The sequence below is a fragment of the Pipistrellus hanaki genome, assembly GCF_964339955.1.
Source record: "Pipistrellus hanaki genome assembly, chromosome: 18".
Classification (NCBI taxonomy): Eukaryota; Metazoa; Chordata; class Mammalia; order Chiroptera; family Vespertilionidae; genus Pipistrellus; species Pipistrellus hanaki.
In genome coordinates, this window is record NC_140520.1 from 20,521,481 (window position 1) to 20,542,800 (window position 21,320).

A 21,320-nucleotide genomic window follows, 5' to 3' on the forward strand; every position below is an offset into this window, starting at 1 on the left:
CTGACAGTAAAAAAATAATAAATTTTCAAAGGGAGATTGGAGAAGCCTTCATTCCTGTTGATAGTTCAGAAATTCACTATGGACACAGACAATGGGGTGGTGAGGGCCTGGGGAAGGGAGAAGATAGGAGAGGGTTGGAAGAGGTTAATGGAGGAAAAAGGAGGACCTATGTAATGCTTTCAAAAATAAAGATTAAAAGAAAAAAAAGAATTTTAATATATCTTCAACTTTAGAGATTAATTTATTTTTTTAAACAAAAAGTTACTGTATCTTTGCTAGTTGCCAGGCATTTTTCTAAGCACTAAATAGTGCTGGACAAAGTTGAGAAAAACATATAGAGAAAAATTTCAAATGATTATTAATAGTTATGAAACATCTTACCATAATGTAGAGCTGTTTGACCTTCATTGTCCTATAAAACAAACAAAAAAATACATTTAGAAGTCTGTTATTGCAAAAGTATGTAAGTACGTAAGCTATAGCAAATATCTGATATTACAAAGTTCTACAGGTTTATCAGATACATAAAATGAAGAAGTTAGTTCTTTGAGCCTCATAGTAACTTCTGTGGTTACCAGGGGCTGTGGGGAGAGAGGAATGTGAAATTATTGGGTAACGGGTACAGCATTTCAGGTTGGGATGGTGAAAAAGTTCTGGTGATGAATAGTGGTGATGGATGCATGACAATGTGAATGTTCTTAATGTCATTAACCTGCACACTTAAAAATGTATATTTCACAACCATTTAAAAAATAGAAAAGTAAAAGTGTGAGCCAAGAACTGCAAGAGGCAACGTTCTCCACTTTTGGAGAAAAGTCTGCAGTAGGAGAAAAGAAGGAAGTACTGACAAAGAAAGAAATATGTAGTAGTGAGAGAGAGGGATTTAGAGTCTCTGATTCTTGTCATTCTGACTATACAATTGCCTTTCTTGGTTAGATGAACCAACAACAAAATACTCCCTAGACAAATGTGATAGTTTGTCACTGCAAACAAGTGTCCTCACTAATACAGTATGCAAGACAATTTATGACCCAAACCTTGGTCATTCTTCCTCCCAATTCCTTCTCCTCCAATTTTGTGACTGCCAATTATTAATCAATTGGGACTCCCATATCTGTCCTGCAGCCTTTAAAGATAGTGTCTTGCTCTTTTCTCCTGTTTTAAAATTTGTCTGATATATTGGAACACTTTCGGTAGACTTCCTTTGTAGTATCCAATAGTTCCTCTAGTTATTTGAGTTCAGAAAGAGGAGGTGGCTGGGTGACAATACACGTGGTGCTTGCTGGGCTGCCTGGGGTTCTCTTTTTGATAGCTTCCTGTGTGCTTTATAATTTAGGACTGTAAATTCATTTTAAATGGGGTTTTATCTGAAAAATTCTGGATTGAAAGTCCTTCCCTCCACAATGATTTTGCTTTTGTATCTGTCAAGCACTTGTGAGATATTATCAAACTGAGATCCTTTTGTTGATTTCTTAGCTTTTTTTGTAGATTTCTGAACCCTTAAGTACAACAAATTTTAAAAGGGCAAATCTCTCTCTCTTTCCACTACTAACTAGGCTTGGAGCACAGACCAAGACAAACTCTCCTTGTCCACATGTTGGTGGACAGATTATTTTTAAGTCTACTTTTTTCCTGATGGTGGTTGGTGTTGAGATCTCTACCACATCAGTGTTGAGACTGGCCAATTCTTGCAGGGCAGCCCGTTGTGGGTTTAAACTCACTATTTTTTTGTTAAGCTTTGGGTTTAAAAAAAAAACACCCATGTATATTACCTTTATGATTCAGTTCATCTTCTTCAGGAACCCTCCTGAGTCCTCAGGCAGAGTTAGGTGGCCCTGCTTTCTAGCACTGTGCATACCGTGTTTCCCCGAAAATAAGACATCCTCCGAAAATAAGACCTAGCGCATGGAAAAATAAGACATCCCCTGAAAATAAGATCTAGCGCATATTTGGGAGCAAAAATTAATATAAGACACTGTCTTATTTTCGGGGAAACAGGGTAGCATACACTCTGTGTATTAATTAGTCTTTCTCTTCTATTGAGGCTGTAAGCTTCCTATAGGCAAGTATTATGGCTTTCATCCAGGGCCTATCACAGTGTCTTGCATACACTGTGTGCTTTCATGAACTGAAACAATGAATATGTTTATCTTTCCCCATTGATTTATTACTTAATCTCTTGACTACCTTTTTTTCATTTACTTGAACTTTTTTTTTTTTTTTTTAAAGTCCCACATATTTCCTATAGTGTGGAGTATAATACTAGCTGTAATAATTCAATGTGGGCCTAAACAATAATGAATAGGATATGTAGTTTACAGTTAACTAGGTGCAAAATCACTACTATATTCGTGTTGACTTCTAGTCTTTTTTTCTTCCCTATGTGCATAGAATGAGTTGGTCACTCTTGATTCTCTCCCCACAAGACTCTGCACTGACTCTTTTGTACTTCTATTATTTTTATCATGTCCACATTTTATTCATAACTAGAGGCCTGGTGCATGAAATTCGTGCATGAAATGGGTGGGGTGGGGGTGTCCCTCAGCTAGCCCACACCCTCTCCAATCTGGGAAATCTCTCTCACAATCCAGGACTGCTGGCTCCCAACCGTTTGCCTGCCTGCCTGCCTATCTGATTGCCCCTAACCACTTCTGTCTGCCAGCCTGATCACCCCCTAACCACTCCCCTGCCAGCCTGATCGATGCCTAACTGCTTCCCTGCCGGCCCGATTGCCCCTAACTGCCCTTCCCTGCAGGCCTGCTCAACCCTAACTCCTCTCCTGCAGGTCTGGTTGCCCTCAACTGCCCTCCCCTGCAGGCCTGGTCGCCCCCAACTGCCCTCCTCTGCCAGCATGGTCACCCCTAACTGCCCTCCCCTGCTGGCTACCTGGATTGACCATCTTGTGCCCACATGGGGACAGCCATCTTTGACCACATGGGGTGACCATCTTGTGTGTTGGAGTGATGGTCAATTTGCATATTACCTCTAGATTGGGCACACTATCAAATACAAGAAGTTTGTTTTCTTCTTCTATCATATGAAGTACTGATTAAAATATTAATATTTTGCTCAGAACAGATATAGAGGAAACACTATTTTATTCTTTTAACATTAAGCCACTAATAACACTGTTTTCTGTGCATTAAAAACACTATAGCTAAGTCCTGATTTCTTCCCTACTGTTAACTATCAATCTGAATCAAAAGCCATATTTCCAAATCTATCTATCTATCTATCTATCTATCTATCTATCTATCTATCTATCTATTTATCTATCTATCTATCTATCTATCTATCTATCTATCTATCTATGGTAGTCAAGGGAATAACGTGCTTCCTAGATGTTCTCTATGAGCAAAAATTTTTGCTGAATGTTACTGGATTTCTTTCTTTTTTTTTTTTTTTTTATGTGTGACCATAGTGATACTGATACTGATTTAGTTCAGACTTGACCTACCATCTCTGCCAATGTTAAGTTCTAAAGGTACAGTAGGAAGGCAACATTAAGAGTAATAGCAGAGCTGCACAGAGGGGATACATTTTCTCATGTGCCTAAAGAGAGGTTTTGTTCTTACTCCAAAATTTGATAAATTATTTTATTTTAAAAATAGTATTTCAAGTGAGTATACAAGGAAGCACTAAGGAAAATTGGTTATGAGGTATTGAAAGTAGTGATAAAAATGATGAGTTAGTAATATGATTTGGGATAATTTTAAATATTATTTCTAAGCTTAGAATGTACTGCCTCTTTCTCTATGAGATTTGTGAATCTAATAAATTAAACTAAATTGACAATTTGGAAGTCTGCAAATATATTTTGTGATTACTTTTTAAAGAATTTTTCTGGATACAACAGTAAGCCTTCAGTTGAAGGTTACAGGCATACTCCTTACTTGAACAACAACAAAAAAAGAAGTATAGTACCACCTCATTTAACTGGCATCTTTGGAGAGTGAAAAACCTGCAGGTTTTTCAAATAATTGGAACACTACCCTTGGAGCATGCATGTAATAAGAAAAAATTACTATTCACTTGTACTTTCTCTGAATTGTAATACCATCTATATGTTTGTAAACATTTCTCAGCGAGTACAATTATTAGCTATTTCCAATAAAAATTATCAAACCAATTAAAATCATGGTTACTTCTAAATGGCTCTTTACAGTTACAAGCATGACAGGGTTACCCCACCTTGCACCATCCACTTGTTGTTTGCTATGTTCTTCAGATCACCATGCCTAATTTGTGGCTTTTGAGATCAGATGCTGGGAGCTGAAGTGTTATAGTATTTAATGTGAAATACTGAGATTTTTGATCTTTCAACTTAGAGCATGTCCACCTAGAAATCAATTAGAGCAGGGATATGAACATAAGAACCATGACTCTAATCACAGAATTGATTTGCAAGCTGAGAATAGAAAGATAGAAGGACAACCAAGTTGTGTTCTAATTTTATTATCTTTTCTGTTTTCCAAAAGTACTAGAGAAAGGGAGTACTTTAAAGAGACATCAAGAATTTTCCTCAATTCTGATCTGTTTATATATCTAACTACCTTGATATGTCTAAATAGGTATTTGAGAGAAACAGAGAAAGGGTGATTATTTTAAATTACTCTCTAATCAAATTGTAGTCTTTAGAGACCTGAATTTAAAATTCTTCTTTCATTCATTTTTTGTATGCCTAGCTCATAATAAGTACTCATGAAATGTTTGTTCAAAGAATTCGATGATTATAAGTCCTATTTAGTTTTTAATCATTAATAATAATTATTTTAAAGCAACTACATTATAATACTCTTACTATTACGATTATGAAGCTTTAATAAAACACATCTTGTATCTACAAAATCTTTACCTGTTATTCCTCTTTGTATATTAAATGGAATTTGTATTAAAGAAGGAATATGACTCCAAACATTTTTTCTCAGTAACCTCAAAATAGGATATAGGAACCCAAACCTTAGTCTTTATAAACATTCTGTTTTAAAATATATTACAAAGAATAAATGGAATTGAATGTCAAGAATGAGTAAGTGAAAGCTTTTACTCATCTGGTTTACAACTTATATCAGCTAATTTTTCTAAATTTAAGTTGATTAATTTTTTTTGGTTGTTTCATTTCGAATGACCACACCAGAAGAGGGTTGTTTGTCATGGTTATTTATGCTTTTCCTTTCTGTTTTAGCTTAAAAGAAATGTTCAAATTTAATAAGTATGGAGTTGTTATAAACAGCAGCAAAAACAATTCCAATAAATTAAAATCAGTCATACATTTGAAATCTTTGCAAGGGATTATACACTAGGGTAAAATAAAAATACTCAGTTGAATTAAAAATAAACAAAATCACATAATAAAGTAAAAATGTAGACAAATTCAACTGTGTTTAAAATTCAAAGTACAGACAGATCTAAGAGGGGAGGGAGTTAGAAGGATTGGAAGAGATCAACCAAAGAATATATATGCATATATGCATAGCCTATGGACATAGAAGATAATGTGGTGAAGGACTAGGAGTGCTGGGGGACAGGTAGGGGAAAGGCAAAGGGAGGAGAAAGGGGGGAACAACAGACTCTCAAATAAGAAGAGGAAAAAAAACGCACCCATGACCCCCCTATGTGATTTCCCCCCATTACATTTATTTTTTTCAAAAGTTTATTTTTTCTCCCATTACATTTAAAACGGCAGAGAGCCACAGCAGCTCCTCTCTATCTGGCTTGGTCCTCCCTCCTTTAATACAAATTCCATTTAACTTACAAATGGAACCACCACCCACTTCTCTGAGATCGGTTTAAAAGCAGCCACTCTTCTTTATAACTTAACAAAAAACATTTTTATTCTCACCTAAGGATTTGTTTTCACTGCTTTTTAGGGAGAGAGGAAAGGAGAAAGAGAAGCACCAATGTGAGAGAAAAATGTCAATTGGTTAGAGAACCATGAGCCTTCTTGATCCTTACTTAAGCTTTCTCTCAACCACCTCATCCTTTACCTTGTATCATGTGAATATGTCTGTGTTTTCCTGTGTTCTTCCTGAAGGTAAGGATCATGGCACAGTTTAACTTTATAGACCCCTATTTCCTTTATCCCTTGCATCTAGCACAAAACTTTGCATAAAAATAAGTTAAATAAGACCCCAAAAATAAACTACTTGAAGAGTTATACCTCACTAACCCAGGGACTTGATTTTTGGCATTCTCAAGTACCTGGAATAGGGCCCAGATTCTGGGGGGAAATGCTGATAAGGGTCATATTAAACATGTTGTGATTAGTTGGCTCACTGCAGAGAAGGATTTTTCTTGCTGGTTTGAGAAAGCAAAGCAAGGCCAGTCTTTGCCAATGAAATATGAGATGCTATGGGAGGCAGAAGACATGGAAAGGGAACAGTGAAGGAAAGCAAGGAGTAGAGCAGAAATGGCAAGAGGGCCAGCAAAGCCTAATGGCAATTAGAAGAAAGAATAGAGGCAGCAATAGTAGCAGCCAGCAGAAATTAAAAGCTGTGACAGCAGTGGCAAGTTGCAGACATTTTAGACCACAGAGAACAGCCAGCCATAAAGAGGGCTGGGCTGCATGCCAACCAGTAGATTTTTGCAATCTCAAGAGAGAAAGAGAGGCTCTGGCCCCATGCTTCACACCATCTATAAATACCCATGGTATAAGTACAATGCCTGAAGAAGGAAGCAATGAAGTACTGGATATATTTTAGAAAAAGTATTTTATAGAAAACATTTAAAAACTAAAAAAGCAGAAAGTAACTGTTCAGCTATTTGAAACCAACACTAGACTAGAATGTTTAACTTTCCAAAAGGAACTGAATAGTTGAGATTTTATTACAGTGAGGGGAAGTAAAAGGAACAAACACTGGCTAATTCCTATGTATGCTGAAAGTTTTACAAACACTGTTTCTTTAATCCTCACAACAACCCTATTACATAAACATTATCATTTTTGAGCCAGGTAAAATGAGGCTCAGAGAGATTATATATAACTTGCCCAAGGTCCTCGGCCTTTCATCCTCAAAATACATGCTTTCTCAACTGTTCATGCGGCTGAAAAGGAGCCAGGGGAATCAAAACAAATACATACAAAGTAAGGAGAAATGTGGTTAAACTTTTATTTTTGCAGGATAAAGACAATAGGTAGCCTAAACCAGCAGTTTACAACCAGTGGTCCACGAGGTCCCTGAAAGGTTGGTGACCGCTGGCCTAAACTATAATCTCGAGTCATATTACCTTATCTAATAAAAGAGTAATATGCAAATTGACCATACCTCTGCTATACCCACTAGCCATGCCCACCAGCCAATCAGAGTATGCAAATTAATCCCAACCAAGATGGTTGTGGCCACAGAGAGCAGGAGGGAGGCTTGGGTTTCTTTGGCAATGGAAGAAGCCAAGTTTTCCACACATCTTGGTGGGCCCAGGCTTCCACTCAAGGATATAAAGTTTTAATTATAGAAAGTAAACAAATCCAAACAGAAATGGCAGAGCCATGGAGCAAGCAGAAGACTTGGTTCCACTCCAGGCTACAAAGTTTCAATTGTAGAAGGTAAATAAATTCCAGATACCAGGGCCTCCGCTTGGGTCGCCAGGGGGAGTGGCTGGCCTGCAAACCACCACAGGCCCCTTGCCCAGGCTGTCCTTTACCCCAAGGTAACCCCCATCCTGATCTGGGACACCCTTCAGGGCAAACCAGCTGATCCCCACCCATGCACCAGGCCTCTATCCTATCTAATAAAAGAGTAATATGCAGATTGACCATCACTCCAACACACAAGATCAAGATAGTTGCCCCCATGTGGTCAAAGATAGCCACCCCCATATGGCCACAATATGGCCACAAGATGGCCATCATGGGAGGGCAGTTGGGAGGGACCAAGCCTGCAAGGGAGGGCAGTTGTGGGTGATCAGGCAAGCAAGGGACGACAGTTGGGAGGCACCAGGCCTGCAAGGGAGGGCAGTTGGGGGTGATCAACCCTGCAGGGGAGAACAGTTAGGGGGTGACCAGGTTGGCAGAGGAGGGAAGTTGGGGGCAAACAGGCTGGCAAGGGAGCAGTTAAGACATCAATTAGGCTGGCATGGGAGTGGTTAGGGGGTGATCAGGCTGGCAGACAGAAGCAGTTAGGGGCAATCAGGAAGACAGGCAGGCGAGCAGTTGGGAGCCAGCAGTCCTGGATTGTGAGAGGGATGTCCGACTGCCCGTTTAGGGTCGCCAACCTAAATGGGCAGTCGGACATCCCTCTAGGGGCTCCCAGATTGGAGAGGGTGCAGGCTGGGCTGAGGGACACCACCATTCCCGCTCTCCCTCTGTGCATGAATTCCGTGCACCGGGCCTCTAGTTAATCATAATCTCCAAATTGATATGTCACATTCAGCGAGTGAATATTCTTACTCTTTAGGACCATGCACTCATCTTTACTTCTCCTTGGCTGATTGCTGTACTTTTCCAAGTATGCTTATATCAAGAAGCTATAGCTAAATCTATAAATTTTTAAAAATTGCTTGCTGGTTAGCGCTCTGTCAGTTATCACTATAAGAAAACAGAGGCAAACTGCTTTCTCTTCTGAAGGGTGTTTTGTTTATTGCATTACTGTTTCTATAATACTGTACAGCAAAAATTCAATATATCTCAATCTATTCTATCCTATGTCCTTTGCATGGTAAATAAGCAGACATCTAGTGGAGAAATTCAAGAAAAGCTTCTTTCCATTCATACTCATTCACTCTTTACTTCCACAATGAAAATTTTCAGCGTGTGCTAGGTCCACCACAGAGAGTGCTATGAAATAGACACTTTTATTTGTTGTTAATAGGAATATAAATTAGCATAATATCTAGAAAATGTTTACTGCCTATGGTTTTGCATTTCTAGAATCTATTTTTTAAATATATGTATATATTTAAAAATATATTTGCATTGATTTCAGAGAGGAAGGGAGAGGGAGCGATAGAAACATCAATAATGAGAGAGTATTGTTGATTGGCTGCTTCCTACACGCCCCCTATTGGGGATGGAGCCCACAAATCAGGCAGGTGCCCTGACAGGTAATCAAATCATGAGCTCCTGGTTCATAGGTTGATATTCAACCATTGTGCCACACTGGCCAGGGCTAGCATCTATTTTTAAAAATACTTCATATAGCCCTGACCGGTTTGGCTCAGTGGATAGAGTGTCAGCCTGTGGACTGAAGGGTCCCAGGTTCAATTCCGGTCAAGGGCATGTACCTTGGTTTCGGGCACATCCCATTGGGAGATGTGTAGGAGGCAGCTGATTGGTGTTTCTCTCTCATCAATGTTTCTAACTCTCTATCCTTCTCCCTTTCTCTCTGTAAAAAAACAATAAAATATATTTTAAAATATATATATTTAAAAACCTACAAAAAATTTGAGTTAATTCCAGTATTATTCAGATTAGCGAGAAATTAGAAACAATTTAAAGTCCAACAATACAATACAGGAAAAGTTAATATGTCAGTTGAGCATATTAGCATGCAGCAAATTAAAACAATAGTCATAAAGTATTTATAACTTAGAAAATCACATTATTAGTATAATAAAAAATAATCAGAATCCTATATAATAAAAGGATAATATGCAAAGTGACCAAATGCGGAATGACTAGAATGCCTGTGGCCCTCACCCTGGCTGGCCCCGCCCACGGCCTCTGGGGTGTGCCAGCTGGACCCCACCAGTGCATGAACTCGTGCACCAGGCCTCTAGTGTTTTTATAAGCTCTTAACTATGTAAAACAAGCAAAGAAACAAAACAAAGGTACACTGAAAAGATTTAAAAAACCTACTACTCTGTTTCCCCGAAAATAAGACAGTGTCTTATATTACAATAATTTTTGCTCCCAAAGATGCGCTAGGTCTTATTTTCAGGGGATGTCTTATTTTTCCATGAAGAAGAATACGGTACATATTTATTGTTAAATGAAAATAAAGGAAATTTATTACCTGTATACGGTACGGTAGTACAGTAGTTGTCAACACAAACCAGACAAACTGTGAATCCTACAGTATCAAGAATTTACTCATTTATTCAGTGACATTCATGTCATCATCTTCTGGAACATAATCATAACAATCCAATTCTTGAATTTCCTGGTGAATTTCTTATGACTCCATTTCTTTCAGAATCAGTGGACCAAATCTCTCATGTTTAGCCTAGGGGAGCCTTATTTTCGGGGGATACCTTTTATTTCACTCAGAAGGAAACCTGTAAGTAGGTCTTATTTTCAGAGGATGTCTTATTTTCGGGGAAACACGGTACATATGTAGATTAAACATTCAAAAGATCCATTATGTACTCCTTTTTCACACACACACAGTAGTCTACTCCTTACTCTGAGCATCATAGCTTCCATGGTCTAATTTCACTTTATTCAACTATTCTTCATTACAAACATCTATGTAATGGTGTTTCTGCTACCTATTCCTATCCCAACCTCAGAGGTCACCAATGATCACTTAGTCTTCACAGTTCATAACAGGCCACAATTCCCTGCTGAAGATGTCTGTTGATCACTCTGGCCTCCCTTTTCCTCCATTACTTCTCCCAAATAACTTCCACAGTATATCTCATCATGGCACAGTATATCTCATCACATTGTATCTCACAACTGTTCTTGTTATTCAATGAGTTTCTTATTGTCTTGACAGTAAGCAACCCGAAGGCAGGGGACCATTGCTGACACTTCTTTTGTATCCCTTAGTGTCTTATAGCATAAAAGTCATGGAGTAGTATTTAATAAAAATATGTGTGATGAATTTAATAACCCCAGGTGTTAGTTTACTTATCAGTGTATACTGCTGATTTCTTCCTATGGTAGCCTGTTATCTGTAATAATAAAAGCATAATATGCTAATTAGACCAGACATCCCTCCGAAAGGCCTTCCAGACGAAGCCGGGGCTGCGAGGGAAGCCCGGATCCCAGATGCCAGAGGGAAGCCACTGCTGGCAGCTGGGGGAAAGGAAGGCCTACTCTTGCATGAATCTTGGGCTTCTAGTATCTAATAATTACTAAGTATCTAATAATTACTCTCTCTTTTTTTTTAAACATATTTTATTGATTTTTCCACAGAGAGGAAGGGAGAGGGATAGAGAGCTAGAAACATCGACCAGCTGCCTCCTGCACACCCCCCACCGGGGATGTGCCCGCAACCAATGTACATGCCCTTGACCGGAATCAAACCCGGGACCTTTCAGTCCACAGACCGACGCTCTATCCACTGAGTCAAACCGGTTTCGGCAATAATTACTCTCTTAACCATGATAAACAATTCCAAGAAAAGTATATACCCATATAAAATTGAAAATAATGAATAGATTTAATCTTAATCGAGACATCTTTATATCATTTTATGGCTTACATTATTTGTTAGGCATTCATTTAATCTGAGTGCCCTGTCAGTTAGCTATATATTAAAATTTTCTGAAAATGCAATGATACATCACTTCACATCCATTCAGATGGTTATTATCAAGAATACTGAAAATAAGTGCTGGTGATGATTTGGACAAATTGTAACACTTGTGAATTGCTGGTGGGAATGTAAAATGGTAAAGCTGCTGTAGAAAATAATAGTTCCTAAAAAAAAAAAAAATTAAACATAGCTGTATGATCCAGCAATTCCACTTCTGGTTAAATACCCCAATGAAATGAAAGCAGGTATCCACAGCAGCATTATTCACAATTGCCCAAAGGTAGAAATAACCTAAATGTCCATCAACAAATGAAAGAATAAACAAAGTGTGGTATGTACATACAATGAACTACTATTCAGCCTTAAAAGAATGAAACTGACAAATGCTACATCATGGATTAACCTTGAAGATATAATGCTAAATGACGTAAGCCAGGAATAAAAGGACAAATATGGAATGAACCTACTTATATAAGGTACTTGAGAGTTGTCAAACTCACAGAGCTAGAGTGGGATGGTGACTTGCCAGGGGTAGGAGGAGAGATATATGAAACCAAAACTTATTTTTATACCTTTTATATGTACCAGGAACTATGCTAGGCATTTTCACATATAATTAAATTCTCACAGAAGCCATTTGAAGTAGATATTATTATCCTAACTTTACAAGTGGAAATGAGACTCAGAGAGGTCATGTGATTTGGCTGAGTCACACAATTAGTAAGCAGTACAATCCTCATTTGAATCTGCATCTTTCTGACCCCCAAACATATATAAAAACATCCATAGTCTATTAGAAATATGGGTCTGTAGCTTAGAGAGAGGTCTGAACTAGAGATAAAGATTTGAAAAATATTAGGCCAGAGGAAATAATTGAAATCATAGGTGTAAATGAGGTAATCTAGAGAAAGTATATGGGGAGAGATGGGGTCAAGGTGGAATCTGTTGTGTAAAAAGAGAACAGAAGAAAGCAAGTCTGGTAAGGAATAATCCAAAAAAGTGGGGCAAGAACCAAACCTGAACCTGAGGGAAGAGTGTCAAGGAAAGAGTGTCTAGTCCTGTAAGAAGGTCAAGTAGGCAAAGTCCACCTTCTCCGTGAAGCCCAAGCCAGAAACAATCACTTTACATTCCCACTCGGCAATGTGGATGACAGCTCAATGATTTCATATGCATTTCCATCAAAGCAGCCATCCCACTGAGCCAGCATGATGAGTGTCTAACATTCTTGGATGAGGTGAAGTTACACCTTGGCAGGAACTCAGTCTTACCTGTTCTGTCTACCTGTCTAGTTCACAGCCTAGCCATAGCAAATGCTCACTCAATGAATGGGCCCAGGACTACTTAATCCTGTGAGGTAACAGGATAGAAGCAGAGTCCCAGCTCTGAGGTTATTACTCTGGTTGACAGTCCATACTCCTGAATATGAGGCTCTGCTTTAGTTAACTCTTCGTCTTCCAGAACATCATTTACCTGAAAGAAACATTTCTTCCTAGCTGACTTCCTGGGTTTGGCCTTCATGGCCAGGTTTGCCCTATTTTACCTGCGGTTTTGAATGTTACATAAAAGTGCTAAACATTCCAAAATTAATATTGGGTGCTATTAAATTTCTATTAACAGGAAACAGGTCATTGTGAAAAATGACAGAAAATATTACTGTAACTGTGACAAGAGGGCTTTATTTTATCAGAATGATACTGCCCCTTTCCCCCACATATACATGTACATTATATGTAATATGTACTTGGTAATAAAACCCAGCTTTATTGAGGTCTACTGATTTTTATTATAAACATAATCCTATGGATATTTCCATTTTAAATTATTCATATTTAACTATTCAATAGCTATTATTTTTCTAGACCTCATGGCAGGCCAAAGTTTTTTCCATGGAGAACTTGGATTGACCCCACCCTCTACGCAGAAGCGCGTGCGCGCGCGCACACACACACACGCACATACACACACACACACACACACACCCTTTCACTGTCCTACAAAACATTAAGTAAAGGCTGCTTTAAACATCACTGTATTGAGACCAGATGATCAGTACTTTTCTAAAAATGTGACTATTCTCTGTGCTAGAAGAATCCTAATGATTAAGCACAGACTTCCTTCAATGGAGCACAACATTTAAATTGTGAGAAGATGCCTTGGGGATTAGAGATTTGCCTCCTTTCATGCAAAAGATTTATTCCTGAAAAGTCAGGCACGTATCAAATCATACTTTGAACGTGATAGGGAGTTTCAGCACTCATTGATAAATCCTTTTAAGCAGTATCATTTTACACTTGATCTTTGCCAAAAGGTCAAGAAGCAACAGCAGTGGGTTTTTTTTTTTTATACCATGACCAAGTATCCTTAACTTTATCAGTCTGGTAAGGCAAAATGGTGCAGTAATCTATTTCTCAACCTTTAAATATTCATGCTCCCTTCAGATAAACAAAAAAACCCCTCATGCCCTTTAAACATCTTACATGAAAAATTTCACACACGCACAAAAATAGAAAATATGAACTTCCATATACCCATTTCTCAGATTCAACACTATAATAATCTTGCTATTTTCTTCAATTATTCCTTTTTTTCTTACTGAAATAAAGCAAATTCCAGACATGATGTCATCCCCTCCCATCACTGTATGAAACTTTAAAAAACATGGAAATTTACTTATATAACCACAGCACCAAAGTTTCCTGATTGTTTTTAAAATGTCTTTTTATACTTGATTTGTATGTCTGAGAATCCAAACAAGGTTTACATGTTACATTTGCTTGGTAGACCTCTTAGGTAATTTTCCATCTAGAGCCAACTCCCTTACTTTAATGTCAAAGACTTATTATAGAAATAGAGTCAGTTATTCAGCAGAACGTCCCAGAGAGCAGATATGCCATCTAGTTTATTTTTTATTTTTTTTATTTTTTTATTTTTTTAAATATATTTTATTGATTTTGTACAGAGAGGAAGGGAGAGAGATAGAGAGTCAGAAACATCGATGAGAGAGAGTCACCGATCAGTTGCCTCCTGCACACCCCCCACTGGGGATATGCCCGCATCCAAGGTACATGCCCCTGACCGGAACCGAACCCAGGTCCCTTCAGTCCCCAAGCCGACGCTCTATCCATTGAGCTAAACCGGTCCCGGCCATCTAGTTTATTTTGATGTCATTTATATTATCACCAGATGTATTTATTTATAGACTTTATTACATTTGGGTTCAATTTTTTTTTTTTGTAAGATATTTCACAAGTAGTACTCTGTGAACATTATAGGCTAAAAGAACATGAGGAAAGGCATAGATATAAGTAGCGAAGTATGTGATGTGTTCAAGGAAAGAAATGGTACCATCTAGAGATAGGTTTTTAATACTGTTCCCGGCGCTGCACACACAGGTTCCATTGCTTCATCGGCACTGCTGAATCAGTATTTCCAGGGACAGGCTCAGCAATCCCTATTTCACAAAGTTCCTAAGGACATTCAGAGGCTTTGCCAAGTCTCAAACCCCCTGGCCTGGAGTATAGTGGGCCTGTATGTAGTCTGTTCTTGGTATGTCAAGCTCGTTCCTCCCGTTTCAGGAATTTGGGGCATGACTTACAGCAACTTTTCTCCATTGAAGCCTCAGTTTAACTATTACCTTCTTGGTAAATACTCATTTGATCACTCTGTTCATAGGAACCAATCTGCTTTATTTCTTAACACTTATCTGATATGGTCTTACTTGTTTACTACATACTTGTTTTTGTTATGTCTTCCTCTCTAGAATTTATGCTCCCCCAAAGTGCAGAGCTTGTCTGTCTTGTTCACTCTGATAATTCCAATGCTTGGTAGAGGCCTTGGTATATAAAAGGTATGCCAAAATAGTCACAGAATGAATAGATAAATTTGGCAGATTTAGGAAATCCTTTTTGGACCACTGTTACGTAAATAGATAGAAAACAACAAAATTACCCGTTAAGCATGTCTCCACCAAGATTGGAAATAATAAGTATATTCTTTGAGAATTTCTCTTCGTTGTTTTGGATATTTTGCTTTATGATAGCTCATGTCACCTATTGTTTAAAAGGAAAAATTTGGGATAGCATTTTATAGAAGAGAACTGCAACTCTGAACATCTTTGTAATCAATTCAATAATAATTTCCAAATGTACTTAATGGACTATTAAATCAGTAATTAGAAATCTAATTTTGCTACGCTGCAAAAGATGTCAAAATTATGTATGCTCAGACTGAGATATTTTAAAATTAAAATTTTATTTAATTAGCATTCCTCAGAGGAAGATATTTTAAAATTAAAATTTTATTTAATTAGTGTTCTCATAATCTATATTAAAATTTATTTGTATCCTGCTGACTTATATAGGCAGGGCAGGGTAGATTTACAGAAGGAGCTCATAGTGAACAAAACTCATGACATAAAACAGTCAACAACAACCCTCCCAAAAAAGCCCTGCAGAAAAAATGACTTAGCGTTTAAGGAATAGGAAAAAAAGCATGAATAAAGTATAAAAACTTTTATATAAGTTGTTTTGTGGGGTGTTTGAAAACATTTCTTCTTTTTACCCACACTTTTGTGAGTTCAAGGTAATGGATTTCTATCACATTCCTGTTGTCACTATTGCCAAATGCTTTCCTATGGATGAGACAGATACCTGGTTATTTAAGGAGAAGGATAAATGGGCCACGACAGCTTTTCCTATCCCCAATTCACCAGGGAACGCTTGAGAATTCCACCTGACACGAGGACAGCACTGTGCTCTTAAACAATCTGCAGTTTGATCCGATTGTTCCCCAGTGGGGGAAGCAGGCCACAGCTCACTCAAGAGTCATTGATTGGATTAACAGCCTAATTCCCAGCAGATGAATAGAATACTGATGTCTTGTCAGCCCAGATCACAAAAGGAAAACACAATCTGCTTCTACAGCTCAGAGATTTAACCCTCTATATGCCCTGAAGCTACAATTTCAGATTTTTAGTACTGTAATTTCTTCAGAACTATTTGTCTATAGATGTTATCAAATGGTGGTCCACACTCTTTCATCCTCTCCTATGGTAATTATAAAAAATGTTTAAATATAGGGAAAGATTTTTACTTCAGTTTTTACTGTCCACATTAGTCCCACTGTGTAAATTCTTCCCTGGGTTCCCCCAAAAAATATTTAATAAACTGATTTCTTTGGGGACCCAATAAAATAGGACATAGCCTACGGAAAGTAAAAACAAACAAACATATATTCAAAGGTAAAACAATTTTTGAGCTATTTTTCTGGCATAAGGGACTAATTTTATTAAGGGGAATGAATGATTGTATTAAGGGGAATAGAGTCTCAATAAATGTTAGCTTTAGTTCATTCTCCTGCTCCATCTCTTCCTCCCAGTCCTACTATAATTTAATAACTTGTGTATGGCTATACAACTGAGAATCAAATAAAAAGGTCTTACTTCTGATACAAGTTTAGAACTAAGAACAAAAGACTTCATCCAGTCACCTACCCATTAGAATTCCATAATAAAGATACAAGCAAGTTTTCTATGAGTAGTAAAAGAGACAAAGATGAGCATTCCAGGCAACTTTCATAAGACTTAATTTTCTATATCATTCTGCCTATAACCTGTCAATGTAACAAGAAAGACTGATTTTAGTAGGTTGTGAGTAAAAACAATGATAGTAGTGGCTAATCTGTTTACTGTACCAAGCAAGTTCTCTTACTTAACCACCCAATAACCTTATGAAATAGGCATTAAATGATCTCATTTCACAAATGAAGAAACTGAAGTTTAATTTACAAGTGGCAGAGCCAGAACTTTCAGAATCTGGCTCCAAAGCTTATGCTCTTAAACACTACTGTGATTTTGTGTTGTCTCTCCCCTCCCCCTCCAGTCCTGTATATCTTCATATTAATATAGAAAATTTTCAGTATTCTGAGGTATTAAAATCAAGATTCAGTCTTCTCTCAGAATTTGTTATTTGCAAAACATCTCTATGTGTACGAATGTCCTCTATTGGCTTTTCTTTTTCTTTAGGACATTTTTCCTAAATTAGTCATGTCAAAAATAAAAATAATTTTTGTCCAAGGCTTTGGAGTAATATTCAACTTATATCCCTTTTCTTTATCTCTTATTTCCCATTAAGTAAGGTTGATTGAATTTTCCTCTGTCCAGTATCTCTAATTCTTTCTTTTCCACAGTAATGGACCATATCCAGGTCCTAACATCCTAATCCACTAATTCTTATAAGAGCCTCCTTTATAATTAATCTGGTCTCCAGTCTCTTTTTCAAGCATTGTCCTAAGCCTGCTATTCTTTTATTTAAAACTTTGAAGCATATTCTAATTGTCTTAAAGCCAGATAAGTATTTCTAACTTGGAATTTTTCTAGCTTTGAACAGAATTTAGCATATTTGTTCATGTTTTAAAAATTGACACTGTACATATAGGAAGTTTAGGTCATATCTGAGAACATATTATATAATGAATATATTATTGTTTACATTGTAATATTACATTAGGTTACAATAAAATTTTTATGGTAATATGTGCTTCCATAATGGCCATTACATTAAAGGACATTTTTGAAAAATAATAGTTATAGGAAAGAGAAAACATTTTGTTTTGGGAAGAAACAAGGAAAGAGCTCAACTAACACCAATTAAAAAACCCTTCACAAAACATGGATGGTGTAAAGATCTTTTTCTTTTTAAAATTTTTTTAAATTAAATTATTATCTTTGTACATATACCATTGCCCACCCCCTCCCAGACATGCCCTCCCTCCCCAGAGGTTGTAAAGATCTTTAACTATACTATCTAACTTGACTAAGTTTTTCTTAATTCAGACATGTTATTCTTTTTTTTAAGAAAATAAAAATTTACACTTGTATACGATTATACAGAACTCTCACAGATACCAATTTATCTGAAACTAACATCCTCGAGTAGGTAGTAGCTCCATTTTATAAACAAGAAAACTGAAATTCAGCATGTTAAATGACTTGCCCAAAGTGATATAGTAAGCCAAATAACTGACCTAGAGCTTACACTTATGTCCTCCACACAAATGAAGCAAAGAAATGGCAAGTTTTGTAATTTCAATGTCTAATTCCCACTTCTAGAACATAAGCAACAGTTATCGTTGAATTCAGATAATAAACCTTAGTTACTAACATTGTGGCTAACCAACATTCCTCCTCCATCCCTCAAATTCTGTCAATATTCATTTAGCTAAGCACGAAGAAATCAAACTAAGAGGAAAAAGGACAGTCTCAGTAACTGGAAGTGGTAACTTTACACTAACATGAAACAACTTAAAACAAGATTTTAGAAGAAATAAATATCATGAACAGATTTTGAATCAAGACAGGTCCCATTAGAGGTTCCCTAGAAACTGGAAGACCCTCAAGAGGATGATCCCTTCCTCAGCATCTGGAGGAGGGGCAGTGAGTGCATGAAGAGACAGAACTGCCTCCTTCTATTAGAAGCACTCCATGGTGCTGAGATGTGATGCTCCAATGGCAGAGGACAGTTCATAAGCTCTTGTGGTATTTTTTTGGTTCCTTCATATGTGTCATCTCTCAAATCCAGATGAAATTTTTTTATAGCCCTCAATAACAAACAGGAGAGGTAGAAATCTTTGTTCTGATACCCTCATCAGGCATACAGTTACAAGACAATACTGGAAACCATAGGAAGCATGCCTACTAACCCAGCATTAAAAATAATACCCTGAAAGGCCTATTGTTTTTAATAATACCCTCAAGTTTTCACATTCTACAATACATGTCTACAGGTTTAGATTTCTATCATATAATACAAAAATAGCATTTTAACAGTATTCTAAAATAAATCACACTAATTTTAGTTATCTTTTCAAAAAACAGTAATGATAACAACATCAAGCCGAAACCTAACAATTTTAATAACAAGGAAGATAAAAATCAATGGTGCCTCCTTTGTGGTAACAGAGATATACTTTTCTGACAGTAGAAACCAGGTTAAAGACAAGGCCTTGGACAGTGGTGCCCTGAAACAAGCAGACTGCAGGTTTTATAAATACATACAGAAATAATTAAAATATAAGGGGTTTAAAGGGGTTAATCTCCTTTAAATAATCTCTGCCACAAAGCCTGTAAAGACACTGCTGGCAGCAGGCCACGTGAGACCAGCTGTCGGACATCAGAGCAGCAGAAATGAACGGCTACCATTTCTGCACTGACCTCCTCTACGCAGTCTTCACTGGGCTCCACCTGCAATATCCACTGCCCCACAGGGGAAGGTCAGCAGAATAATGCCTGGGATAGGTGGAGCATTACCATTTGACTGAGTATCTATCCTTAGCTGAGGAAAGCAACCAAACCAAAACAAGAAAGTTGGTGCCAGAAGGGAATCACAAAATGTAGGGCTCAGAGAACTTTAGGGACACACAGGAGGACTCCAGAAAAGTGCTGATTACCCGATTCCATTCACTTAACTCATGGCAATTTCAAAGTCACCTTCAATTATTTTGAAACTGAGTATTAAATAATGGAGATAATACAATTACTCCCAAAGGAAGCTCAAGCAACTGATAACTCATTAAAATCAGTAACTAACATTTACGTTGCTTCAATATTAGCTATGATTCAAAAATATTCTTAAGAAAAAAGAAATGTGGAACAGAAGAACATGATGGCTACAAAGCATTCAAACACTGTAAGAAAATATATAATGTACTTATTATATGTATTCTTCCACCAGAAGAAAATGAGACAGGGTACCAGACCACCTTCTTTAAACAGGGTTTATCCTAGGTTCCAGAGCCTCTTTTATCCTAATTTTGCTTCTGAATTTTTTGGATGTTAACAAACCTCTCACTGTGACAATTCCTTGTCAAAAATACATTTTTTTTTGGGGGGGGGGGTGTCTCCTATTTATTAGACAGGTTCATTTGAACGACAAGTAAATAAATAGTATCTAACTTCCAGACTCTAAAATAAAAGTGGGCTATTACAACAATTCTAAGTATTTCAAAGGAAATATTTCTAATATAGCTAGAGTGAAATATTCTGGATAATACAATTCTTAAACAAAATGGGAATCAGAATATCAAATACAATTTACTAGAGGCCTGGTGCACAAAATTTGTGCACTCGGGCCGGGGGTCCCCTCAGCCTGGCCTGTGCCCTCTCGCAGTCTGGGAGCCCTTGGTATGCTGGACTGCTGGCTTAGGCCCACTCCGCGGGCCTAAGCCGGCAGTCGGACATCCTTAGCACTGTTGTGGAGGCAGGGGAGGCTCCTGCACTGCTGCTATGCTTGCCAGTCTTGAGCCTGGCTTCTGGCTGAGCAACGCACCCCCTATGGCAGTGGTCGGCAAAAACTGCGGCTCGGGAGCCACATGTGGCTCTTTGGACCCTTGAGTGTGGCTCTTCCACAAAATGCCACATTGCACATGTACAGTGCAATTGAAATTTTGTGGCCCATTTGCAGAAGTTGGTTTTTGTCTCTCAAAAAAAATTTCAATCGTTGTACTGTTGATACTTGGCTCTGTTGACTAATGAGTTTGCCGACCACTGCCCTATGGGAACACACTGACCATCAGGGGGGAAACTACTGCGTTGAGTGTCTGCCCCCTGGTGGACCATGTGTGTCATAGCAACCGGTCATTCAGCCATTTGGTTGATTTGCATATTAGCCTTTTATTATGTAGGATTCTTTTTAATGAGTAAGATGATGCTTTGGGTTTTTACATAATTAAAGGTTGAAGATCTTGTTAAAAATTTTTTAAAATATCAGAATACCATAAAAGACAACTTCATTCTACTATTATTCAACAGGTCATAGGAAACATATGATCAGTTTTTATTCTTTTAAATTACACACAGGCACCCATACTTTTCTCTTTAAAATAAAAGCTCTGTCTTCATGTCCC

The 21,320-nt window shown here is 37.5% G+C and overlaps 1 protein-coding gene across 5 annotated transcripts in view; it reads right to left on the bottom strand.

The window, feature by feature from the left end:
* The window catches only part of ACBD6 (acyl-CoA binding domain containing 6), a 127,850-nt gene that overhangs the window by 7,266 nt on the left and 99,264 nt on the right, over window positions 1-21,320 (bottom strand). For 2 of the 5 annotated variants that reach the window (XM_084865703.1, XM_084865704.1), the window contains one exon: window positions 382-412. In XM_084865703.1, the coding sequence (XP_084721829.1) occupies window positions 382-412 (31 nt within the window). Of the gene's footprint in view, window positions 1-381; window positions 413-1,772; window positions 1,899-15,445; window positions 15,470-21,320 lie in introns of those variants that run through there. The other 3 variants (XM_084865706.1, XM_084865707.1, XM_084865709.1) reach the window with 3 other exon arrangements.